The sequence below is a fragment of the Lytechinus pictus genome, chromosome 3 (assembly GCF_037042905.1).
Source record: "Lytechinus pictus isolate F3 Inbred chromosome 3, Lp3.0, whole genome shotgun sequence".
Classification (NCBI taxonomy): domain Eukaryota; kingdom Metazoa; phylum Echinodermata; class Echinoidea; order Temnopleuroida; family Toxopneustidae; genus Lytechinus; species Lytechinus pictus.
Genome location: NC_087247.1, coordinates 6165066 through 6177648, shown reverse-complemented (window position 1 = coordinate 6177648; position 12583 = coordinate 6165066). Strand labels below are relative to the sequence as shown.

At 38.2% G+C, this 12583-nt stretch overlaps 1 protein-coding gene across 3 annotated transcripts; it reads right to left on the bottom strand.

Annotated features, from left to right (window-relative positions):
• Positions 1–238: 238 nt before the first annotated feature.
• On the bottom strand, positions 239–12235 carry LOC129257936 (leucine-rich repeat and immunoglobulin-like domain-containing nogo receptor-interacting protein 1). Of its 3 annotated transcripts, none has more exons than XM_064096222.1 (2): positions 12053–12235; positions 239–4145 (listed from the first exon to the last, which is right to left on the bottom strand). In XM_064096222.1, exon 2 carries the CDS (start codon positions 3945–3947, stop codon positions 1878–1880), a length of 2070 nt encoding a protein of 689 aa, XP_063952292.1. In that variant the 5' UTR covers positions 3948–4145; positions 12053–12235; the 3' UTR covers positions 239–1877. The 3 variants fall into 3 exon arrangements, with proteins under 3 accessions (XP_063952292.1, XP_063952291.1, XP_063952290.1); XM_064096221.1 differs by lacking the exon at positions 12053–12235 and adding an exon at positions 7131–7253; XM_064096220.1 differs by lacking the exon at positions 12053–12235 and adding an exon at positions 6759–7216.
• Positions 12236–12583: the final 348 nt, after the last annotated feature.

The window sequence follows — 12583 nt, the reverse complement described above, 5'->3', positions numbered from 1 at the left end:
TCCCCGGAAATTTTAAAGAACGATGCAGTTGTAGTAATACCAACAATTTACTATCAAGTATGACAATATCGCTAGAAATATCATACAAAAAGGCGTTAAGTGGAGAAGTCATCACCTCCTGTAAGCCTATATGTCAACGTTTGCTGTTAACGAAAAAGGAAAATGAACAAGCAACATTTCCGGCTTACCATTTTCGGAATGGTAGTGGAATAAATGAAAGCGACAGAAAAAGAGAAATAGGTTTGTTAATTTTGGCATTTAATAATTTCATTTGTCACTTTGAACGCTTGCGCTATAGAGTACGTATTATCAGTCAATGCACTATAAATACACTAGTAAACAAGTCTCCAGTCATCAATACAATCTACAAAACATATATCTCACATGTTAGAAATAACTAATGATTTAGATACAAAAGAATACCACAAAGAGATATATTACATTGTCAAGTTTCCTCATTTACACAATCACTATTTACATGTCATTATTTACATATTTCTTACTAACTGAATTTGAGAGTAACTTAATTTACAGCCAAATAGTGGTTTAATGGTACATTAGAAGGTGCATGAATATAACAACATTTTACCATTGAAACATGTTTGGCATTATAAGAACAACATACAAATGATGAAAATTTGTAGACGTTAGTCTAATGAATGAGTCCACGAGTTTTTCATTGCCATATTAGCTAAGGCAATGAAAACAAAATTCAACAGCGATATTTAAGAAGAATATTATATCAAAGAATAAAAATGGAGTTGCGTATGATGGGCCTAGAGGTAAGGAAGACTTTGTCTGCAATTAACAGTGGCGGATCAAGGCAGGAGCCCAAGGGGCGCACACCCCTCTAAATTTTCAGAATTGCCCATTTGCCCCAAATATTCTTAAATTTGCTATTTGCGCCCCCATCTATTTCAAAATCCTGGATCCACCATGGAATGAAGGTACATGTATAAAGAGCGGATCAAAAATGTCAGAAAAGATTGAGTACAAAAAATCACAAAATAATAATCCTACCCTAAAATTGGGTGGTTTTGTTCAGTATATGCTTTCCAAGAAGCCCCCTCCCCTACAAAAAAGGTTGTCACTCACAGTCCTAATTGCTCCCGAGAATGCCAACGAAAAATTCGGGCTGAAATATATGTATACATCTTAGTGCGAAAAAGAAAATGAAATGTCAAAACAATAAAATATTGCATCGCCCATATTAGTGCCCTACACGCAAACTCAGGCCAATAACACTTTGTAGAGAATGGATAAATACAAAATTACTCCATAGAAAAATACAGAGTTGGGATTTCAAAACAAAAAAGTGTCCCTTCATTTACATGTACCCATCGTATGTATTACCTTTCAATTAAGATTGACAGGAAATGGAGAGGAGAGAGTAAATGAACATATTGGATAAACAGAAAAATATAAAATTGTTTTTGGAGGGACTGGGGAGGTGGAAGGGATTATAGGGGTGGACATGGTCATGATGGAGGTATGATGTAATCTATCAGATCATTGATAACAATTACCCGATCAGAAATAATAATTATCAAATCATGCGTAGAATTTTCAACCTTTCATAACAATGGATTGAAGAAAGACTCTTTCTTTAAAAGAGTTAATTTCGTACATCTTGCAGTGACATGTTTCAATTTCAATGATAACCAATAAATAATTTTGTCGCTCTTATCACCACACCCCATTGTACGCGGTGACGTTAAACTCAACCCTAATATCAGAAGATCATTTATAAGTAAATCTTTCATCGAGGTATTCAGGTATTTGGTGCTTTTACTAATCATAACGTCCAAGCCACAACGTCTATGGCTCTATTTCCTTTAAGTACATCAAGTATTTGTACACAGGTACATGGCCGAGTTTTAACCAATTATTTCAAGGTATCCTGCGCTATCTGGTCTATTGACATCGTAAAACATGGTTGGCTTTCCATTGTTCACATTATTCGTGCTCCCATTTTCTGGGATTTGTCCTATGGACGATTGATCAAGTCTCTGTCCACTTGGAAAATTCGGCGAGACGTATCCATAAGTTTCACACCTCGCGATACTTCGCGATGTTCTAACAATGGGAACCTTTGGTTCAGATCTCTCTCTACACGACCTCGCTACTATTCGCTGTGCGGACGTCCCAGTCAGTCCACCATTCACGTTGTTGTTACCGGATCCAGGTCCACCGTTCATAGGACCAAAGCTGTCTCTAGTCTTAAGCAGTGCACCGACGGCGTAGGCATTGGAAGACAGTGATAGCTTTGATGAGTTCGATATCGGTACCTCTGCGTAAGCATAAGCATATGTGTCTTCAGGAGGTAGCGACTTCCTCGAAATCCTTGAAGCAAGAGAAAGGATTCCTTGACTCATCATAGGACGAATGCTGACAAGTGGAGCTGACTGAGCCTTCTTACGTCTTAGTCTGTAAATCACAGCTGCAATTGCTGCACAAACCAGCATTATCGCGAACGTTGTCACAACAGCAACGTAGATTGTCGCATGGTTCTGATGAGAATCAGCACCACCATCTGCAAGGATTAGTTCGACCACGCTCCAAGAACTTGACCCGTCAACATATCTAACAGAGCAAATGTACAGCCCAGCATCTTTGTTCTTGACTTCGTTGAGGAAAAGCGTTCCATTGGGTAAAAGTCGGTATCTGCGATCAGATGGAAAAGCTCCGTTGGATGAATCTATCGAAGAAGAGGCAAGGTATGTCGGTGTAGGTGTGTACCATGCAAGCTGACTTTCATTCACCCTCGAAATTGGGCAATCAAACTGAACTTCAGATCCCAAATCCACGGTAGATTTGTGGACCATCGAAACCAGAGACGTGACGCAATTTTTCATGATAGTTTTGACTGGTACGGACCATAAGTCTTGACCCTCCACCAGGTCAGGGGAACTGCATGTGATACCGGGTTGTGTCAGGAAGTTTGGGCGCCGCTCCATGAAGGCCATTCTCACATTCAAGAGGCTACAGTCACAGTGCCATTCGTTACCGCTAAGATTTACCTGCTGGATGCGACTGAGGGAATGCAATGAAAATTCATGCAGTGCCGTGAAGTGATTTCTCGTCAGCGACACGTACCTCACTGATGGCGGCATGTTAGCAAACACATCCCACCTAATGGTCTCTGAAAACTGATTACCATCGAGGTAGACTGTGCGTAACTTTGGTAACCCTGCAAATGTGCTGATGTGCATACTTGTTAAACCACATCCGTCCAGTGTGATCTTCGTAATGTTTGTAAGATCCCTGAAGACACCCTTGGCAATACCTGTCAAGTGATGGTTATCGCTCATGTTCAGGTACGCGAGACTGTGGAGGCCTTTCAAGAGAGTTGGAGGAATCTGTTCCAAGTCACACATTCCCATATTGAGTATCTGCATGTTCTTGTTATTGTGAAACACTGCTTGGGGAAGATTTCTTAATCGGTTGTCGTACAAATCCAGCTGTATTAACGAAGGTAACGATACAAAAGTTAGCTGATCCACAGTAGTAACCCAATTGCCCTCCAATTGCAAATGTGTTAATTTCATGAGACCGTTGAAGGCCCCTCTTGCAAGAACTTTTATTCTGTTGTATCTGAGATCAAGGATTAATAGCTTGGTTAAAAGTAAGAAAGTGTTGTCATTCATCACGCTAAGTACGTTTTTATCGACGTGTAATTCCTCCAGATATGTGAGATCACTAAAGTGGTCCTGACTGAGTACATGAATCAAGTTTGTGCTTACGCTTAAAATTTTAGTATTTGGTGGGACGTCTGCGGGAAAGTCCCACAACGCCGATCCACTGCAGTCTACTCTGGATTGTGCTAAACACCTACATGACGTAGGACATATCGAAAATGTCGGAGTGGTTTTGACGAACAGTATTACGACCATTAACAAGTTCATTACACAGCATCGTCCAACACAGACTCTCGAAATATTCTCCATATTTGATTTGGTGCGTTCCTACTTCATTGGTCGATATCGCAAGAAATATTAATGGTTTTCCGTACATCGGTGTGTTTGTTTTGTCATTTGCCCAGGCTTTCCAATATAATTATGACTGACCGGGCTGGACAAACAAAGAGCCTCAGAAAATAAGTCTCCTAGATTTTTCAGGATTCACTCCATCTTTCGCATTGGTCACTGTTGAGAGAGAAAGAAAAAAAAAGAATGTTATTGCAAACAATTTGATAACTAAAATAAACATAATCTGTGAAAGGATTATTACATTGTAATATGGAATGAAATATCTGAAATAGTTGGGATTGTTGTAATAGAAGAACCCTGCGCGATTCTACGGACATGTGGTGATTTTCATTTTGTATCATGGACTGGATCGAAGCTAAACCTTGGGTAACTGAAACAAGAGAAAGGGGATTCTTCACAATCGAAATATGCTCACAATAAAGACAAAATTCAGATTTGGCTTTAACCGGAACACTCGGCATGACCGAAGGAAAACGAGCCGATAACAATCAAGACGGACAGGTGTCCAAGACTCTTAAAGGTTTACCAAAAGCATATGTATACGAAACGACCAATTAGCTAGTTATGATCCAGTGGAGGTTTATGGAATCACAAAGGCGTTTCTTTCCTACAGAAACCCCAAAGAGGTTCGAAGTTCTATATGGCAAAGACTGCTAGACTGACATCCAACGAAAAATATTATTACCAGCAACCAAAATATCGTACAGGAAGAACACGTCTCCGACTATTTCAACGCTCTATAAATATTTACTCAAGAAGTTCACGTGTATTGTTTCCTGATTTGATTGAGTAGATCATTCGTCACCCAACTGCCCAACAACAGATAAGCAACTTCCGAATGACATGGGGTGGGACAAATTGTTCCTCCTTACACCTTTGATGAGTGTATGATGCACCTAATTATGGAGATATAATAACCCCATATTTAAACAAAATAAAATATACGGAAAGGGTGCAATATAATTACGGAGGAATCTTTTTTTTTTCAAGATTTAATTTTTTTTCCATGGTTGTTCATTTGACTCTTTATGAACAGTCCGCTAACCGCTACAACATAGATAGAGCAGATTTATAACATCTACTCTTATCAAAAGCCAATGTTTTTGTGAATATGTGGCCGACTAAAAAGAACTTTGTCAAAATTAACCAAACCATTGGCTACAATCTACCGAAGTATTGGGTTATGTCGACCAATCACTTCTTCATCGTGTACTTTGAGTTGCTTTCAGCGTTGCATCAGGAAAATTGTTTAGATGGCATTAAGAATCGTTAAGAATTTATGATCAGCTACGACTTTCATACAACGTAGTGGTGGTATACGGCAAGTAAATGATCAAGACATGATGATATCATTATCTCGTCAAACGACGTACACTGCAAAAACTCCGGTGTTGATTTAACACCAGCCCGGACTCTATAAATATCCACACCAGAGAAGTATTGAAACAAAACCAATTTGGGATCAAACCGATGCTGTTTTAATACTAATTGGTATTGTATAAACACCTATCTGGTGTTAGACCAAAACGAAACGGGTGTTCTTTAACACTTCTCTTGTGTGGACATATACAAATTCCGGGCTGATGTTAAATCAACACCAGAGTTTTTTGCAGTGTACATATAAGAGCATTCGGATGCGAAAAACTACTATACCCAGACGTCGTATAGCGATAAAAACTCTCATCTGAATGCAGGATCAAAGGAGGAAACATTATATCATTGGATGCAATCACTGGTCCATCTAATTAACATGATTAATGTCTGGTGTTATTTTCGGACACCTTTCGTTGCGTCATCCACCATAATTACTCATCCTCCATGCACGAAACAATTGAGAGATTCTAGGCATCAGGATTTTCTTGTGTGAGGTGGGGTGGTTTGTGGTGCCCACCCCTGCAACACCTTGAATTCATTCACATCTGCAACATGAACACCATTCGCTTTGCAAAACGATAATAAAGGATACGTGATTCTACAATAATCCAAGTTTTCTCATCATGTGCTCCTATGAATCGAAACGTTTATGATTGCTCTGCTTCTAAGGCTCAGACGTTAAACCAATCGGACGGAGCTTGTCACGAATTCTATTTTTTTAATCAGTGTCTTTCTAAATACCTGAGTTCGCCTATTAGATTGAAAAGTTAAATCCCTTGAAGCCCGAAAGGTTTCACCTCCATTCAATGAGGTCATTCATCGACAAACCGCCTACAGTCACAGTGGGTATTGTCTGAATCAAAAGTTGTGATCGGAAGGTTTTGGTTGGTGTGCGATTGACAGAGTAAGAAGTTACCCGGATATTAGTTAGAGATGTCCACCTACGCTTCCACCTACACTACGACCTATAACACCCAAGACATCTCGATGATCAAAAACTTCCCTCCGGTTTCCCTGCTATCGCCTCTGTATTTTTTCAGTGATATATTTCTGTTTCTTTTCTAAAAACATGTTTGTATACACTTAATGATGTCTTTTGAATGCCGAGAATATCTAGAAGATATACTTTGATACTCCCAGTTATTCTCTCCAGACATAAATATTGCAGTTATCAATCAAACGTTCTTCGTCTTTACATCATGATGTTCAAACACCTGAAAAACAACAACTGGTCGCTACCAATTATTACAACGACCAACTGATATTATCCCCCTTTGAGTCTTGATAAAACTGAAAGTCGAATGCAGAGCCTGAGCTGAGGCTGCAATTGCAACAGGTTCCCAAATACCAGGAACCGCTCTGGCTGTATGGTAAATGAAATTTGAGCACACTTACATTTCATCCATGGGGTAATTGAGATAAAAATCCTGTCACAGACAAATTCCTAAGAATTCCAAGTATTGATAGATCAATATTAAAATCCAAATATTTGTCGATGGAAGACTTGTTAAGTCGCAGCACAAATCAAAGCGCGTCTACAGATCAAAATCATCGGCAACTCGTTATCTATATAAGATCGAAACCGACTTTCCGAGTTTCATTGCTTCACGTTGAGGGCCCCCATTCCGCCTTCGATCTGCGGGATCAACTTGTCTTTCAAGGACCAAGCAATGCCATCTCACAGCATTATTTTCCTAGTATAAACCATGGAGCTATAATAGCTCTATGTATAAACCATGGAGCTATTAGAGAGAGGTGATCCCCTACCGTGCCGATATGTAGCGGGTGGCAGCTCTGGCAAGCGAGCACTGTGGATACTGTCTGCAGCTCCTGCAGCTGTATGAAGATGCAACGTTAATGACGACTATGATGCGCTGTATTATTGCGAATGAAGAGGGGGAAATGTGCATTGACAGGTGGGAATCAAAGCCGAGAGTCCCCCGTGTCAGAGGCCCACGTCAGTCATAACAATCCATCAGGGGTAATTCCCCTTCCTCAACACAAGTTACCTTGTCCCCGCTTTTCCTGTGAGAGAAAGGGTATAACCTCATTTCATTCTCGATTCTACCATGCATGTTTACTGTAACATTTGTGTTTAGGCTACCTAGGAACTTCTCTTTCAGTGCTCATACATTTTTCTATTACCCTTTCCACACTGTAAAAAAAGTGCTTGTATAGTGACTGCACTACGAGTGCTGATTTTCTAGTTTAAATTTGAACTAGAAAATCAGCACTCGCAGTGTAGTCACTATACAAGCACTTTAAGTGCTAAATTAGCACTTCATTTTTTACAGTGCAATTCTACAAATATGACTTAACATTAAGGGTGGGGCATTTGTCAATTTCTTAACATGGCTGAAACTAGCTGTTATTTTACCGTTACTTTTTATGTCAGTTATAAAACTGTTATGGATTCACTCCATTATAAATTTAATTTTACATGAACTTTTAATAGCATTTCATGGTTCATGGTAAAGCCCACAGCTTCGAGACGAGTTGCACGGATTGGGTGCTGTTTATGAGATGCTAAATATAAGAACTTTATACTGCAAAAGCAAATCTTCTACATTTTTTTTTTCAATGTATGAATTTTCCTTCAAATCAAGTACACTATTCGGCGGTCCGACATCTTTGTGCTGAATCATTCCAAGGAGATCCTTGATCATTCAAGACCGTGTGGAATAACGTCAATTTTGCTATATTTCCACAGCTGTAAAAGCTGTAAAAAGCAAAAATAACACGGAGAAAACCGAATTCGAATGTAAGCTAATAATTGTAAATTTGTATAACTCAAACATATGTAATGAATTGTGTCAGCACTTGATAATGCAATCTAGGACATAAGGTCGAATTAAGGGCGGGGATCAAGTTCACCTATATTTAAGTGTCCTTAGCAGACCTTTACACTTGATTTTCATTGCGTTCTATAATGTATGTGGGCATTAAAAGCTTGTTTTAAAAACATTTCTAGCAAGCTACCTAAATATTACAGATTTTTCTCCTACTTTCTCCATTAACTCTTCTCCAGATGTGTTAAAGAATTTTAAATATCCTTCACAATACACAATGAATATTAAGTAAGTAGCATTCATGCACCTATACCTACTCAGCTATTCAAAAGACGTATTTCGTGCACTTTTTCGTCTTCTTTTTCGAACATTTTTTTTGTTCTTGATAGGGCCTATATGATACCATTAAACAACAAAGGTCCATGACGACGCATAACAATTCTGGCATTTTTCATTTACCCAGAATTCACAATGAATATTCAAAGGAAGTATTTCTTGCCTTTTCTTTTCTTTCTACTTTTTTCATCTGCTCTTTCGATCGCATTGTTTGTCCTTGATAGGGCCTAAATGATAACTGATAAACTTGCTGGCATTTTAATGTACCCAGAATGATGCACTTCATGACGTAATACATAATGAATATTCCGGTAGTTTGTAGCGACCATACCTCGTCAGTTGTTCAACAGACGTATTTCTTGCCGTGTTTTTTTTTTCTTTTCTTTTTCATCTTTTCTGTCGATTGCATTTTTGTCCTTGAATTCATGTGACGTAATTTAATGTCTGGTGAGACAGGAAAGAGAAAATGTGATTTTGGGCAGAGATTCTTATCAAGAATTTTCTTGGCGCGGTAGCAGCGGTAGTGACGTCAATGCGGTCCTTCATTATACCTAGGTATGCTCCAAAGAATGTTTGAGAAATGGAATGCAATTGACTTGGCCCAATGTTTCATGAACATGATAAAACCTGTATAAACTAACACATGGCTTTGTGCGAAAGAATCATCAAGAGCCAACTATGGTAACCAAGAGCTTTTGTCATGTTTGTCGCTTTCAACAATGCAAGACTGTATTTTAAGATCACAACATTAATGTGGTTACACCGGTAAATTATATATTGTATAATAAACATATTTTACTTAGAATTCTGATTTAATAAAGGCTTTTACATTTCAATTCTGCGGCTGCGATTTAAACGAATGGGAGAACCCATAAATTCCTGTCTTATTGTATATATGCCTACTTCTCATAACTAAGGAGATTAAAAAGACTATAATTACTTTGGTTTAAGAAAGCTTTCCTGGGCTATGTGGATGTTGAGGAAAATGTTTCCAATGTTGAGCAAAGATTTTTATTTATTTATTTATTCATTTTCAACTGCTTCATACTTCAATACCCTGAAAGTGTAATTTGGATTAACCAGAAATGTCCCCATTCATTCAGTTGGAGATGAGGAAATTTTATTTTGTATCAATCTCGTGTTCGTGGGATCAGGGCCCTTGGAACGATTTTTTTAACAAGCGGTGCTGAATAAATTTGACAACCAAAAAAAAAAGGAGTTTTACAGCAAAATGAAGGTGATTTTGCTTAAATTTCTGCTATTTAACATACCTGCAAGGTTTCCACGGGGTGCTGCCTATGGTGAATAACACACACCCCCCGTTAAATATTGGGGGGGGGGAGGTACTTTACCTCCAGCACCCCCGCTTCCCATGCAGGGCCATGCGCAGCATATATATTTGGCTTCGATTACAAGACATTGAATGAACGACAGTCTCGGAGTTTGTTGTTAATTAATTTATATGATATTATGTTCTGCCTTTTTTCCTTTTTATTCTTGATATTTATTCCAAAAAAATGGTTTTGGTGTTTACATTGTTATCATACCAATGTATGATAAATATTGCGGTACTTGATGATTTCTTAATTAAAACATAATTACAAAAAAAAAATGAATTAAACCACTCGACCATCTGAGCCAGGCCACATTATATCAAAAGCATACTAAGTAATCAAAGTGAACTAATTGACCATAATCATTTATTTAGAAAACATTGTCCTTTCATTTTTAAAGGATCTTTATCACATTCGATATATATATATACTTTGGGATCCGCGTTCCTCATTGTCTCAAAAACGAATGAGCGGAATGGATTCTCGTCTTTGTCATGATTGTTTGATACTTTTTAAACTACGTAACAATTAAAGTGAACAAGAAAAAAAAAAGATAAAATGAAAGAACACGAACAGAGCAAAATTCAATGTATCGCTTGAAAGATTACAGCTCAAATATAAAGTTAATGTCTGAAATTTTGCCCAACCCTTACGAGAAAGCCGAACCCTCACGATTCCGATATCGGTTTGAAGTTGCGCCAATACACGTCTCACTTCACTCTCATCAGTGACTCACGCAACAGGGCAGAGTGTCAACTCTTGATAATCGCAGGGATCGGTTCAAATTTCGAGAAATGAAATAAGAAATCATTTATTATCACAAGGGGGTATGTGCTAAGAGCGCGATGATATGTGCAATCAAGGGGGCATTATGGAGCAGAGAAGGCCTTACGGGGGCCCCGTGAGAGGAAACGGGCAAGAAGCGGTGTGCAGCCACGTTCTGGTTCCATTTCCTTGCCAGCCTTTTCGCCCAGAGAAGACTGAAAGGGGAAAGAGGTGATCAGTCAGGAGATGAAGAAAACGAGAAAAAATATAGAAAGAGGGAGAGAAGGAGAGAGAGAGAGAGTAAGAGTGAAAGAGAGAGACTGACAACCATTTACAAAATTAATTAAAACTGTATAATTTTTTATACAACCTGTCTTACACAATCAAAATCGGTTATGTCAAAATACCAATGCTACCCAAGTGTGCCCCCCCCCTTTGAAAGTGAAAATCCCCCTTTCTTCTTTGCTTTTCAAATTTTCCGCGCGGACGAAATGACCTTCGATTTTAGATGAAAAAAACTTCTTTTATTTTTGCTTGTCAAACTTTAATCGGGAAAATGTGCCCTCCTTTTGGAAAATCCTGGATCCGCCCCTGCCATATACTATAATATACCACGTTATATATAAAGCGTCTTAAAATACTCATAATTCTCAAAATTAATTTTGGGCAACTTAATATTGATTCGGGGGTGGCAGGTTACAAATGCAGTGAACACCAAAATTACATTTACACAACACATATTTTATTTCATAAAAAGCATATGATCACCAAGCTACATTCGCTTATCACTGATGCATCGAATATATCATTGAGCACTGAAATGTCTTAACTCCAGTATATATTCACATACAACAAATGCAGTGAACTAATATTGAGCGTCTTGAACACCAAGATGAGTCCACAAGGGCACAAATGTATTGAGTACTATTGAGTGCTTGAACACCAAGATGTAACACTGATAATAACACTAATGCAATGAACTGATGCAATGAACCATATTGAACACCAAGCACAAAGTCATTGAATAGTGAGTATTTGAATACGAAGGTGTATTCACATTGCGCAAAGATATTGATTGTTGGGTGTTTGAATGCCAAGATTTGTTCACATAGCACAAATGCATTGAATTACGTTTTTTTAACAAGAATGCTTATAGTTCAAACATCACAATTCAGATGAATCTTGAAACACCAAGATGTATAACCCTATTCATGTAGCTAAAACGCATAGAATATACTGGTAGAACGTCAAAACGCCAAGAAGTATCTGCATCGAAAATACTGACTGAAATATATTCACATTGCACCAATTAATTGAATATAGAGTTCTGAAAAACAAAATGTAGGCCTCTTCATAGCACTGATGCATCAATATAGAGGGTTTGAATACCAACGCAAAGACCATCTTTGTAACCACCCAACTGTTAATTGTAAAATAAAGAAATTACGATAATAATTCAACTCACTTTACTCACAACTTGGACGTCTCAGGCTGACAGAAAGTCGTATTCTTACGGTCAAGTGGACAGAATAACATTTCTCAAGAAAATGGTCTCTGAAATTACTTAACAAACCCTTTATTTGAAAAGATGTGTTACTAAGTTGAATATATCTGAACCAGTCCTCAACCCATTAAAAGTCAACTCTGTAAACAATTTTGGGAGGAAACGCAAGGATAGCTTCAATATGCCCTCTTAAGAGTATGAGATCTGAAGTATGAGAGTGGACATTGCCTGGGAAATGGATTTCCGAAATAAACGTCAGAGAAGATAGGCTGCGAGTATAAGACTCCAGGGATCTTCGAATTCCATAGCAATTTATGAGTCAGTGTGTTGTTTGACATATTAGTTTCAATAAAGGAGACGTGTGAATTAAATATTGTATGATTTTATCCTGCCTCATAGCAACATGTAGTCAGTGGCACGCCCGGGGAAAACCTTAAAGTTGCGTCCCTCTCTTCCCGAGTAACGTATCTTAATTATATTTCAAACAAGAGA

What these genes read in the sequence shown, in the direction of transcription:
- LOC129257936 (XM_064096222.1), bottom strand. Translation starts at nt 3,947, where the DNA reads ATGGAGAATATTTCGAGAGTCTGTGTTGGACGATGCTGTGTAATGAAC.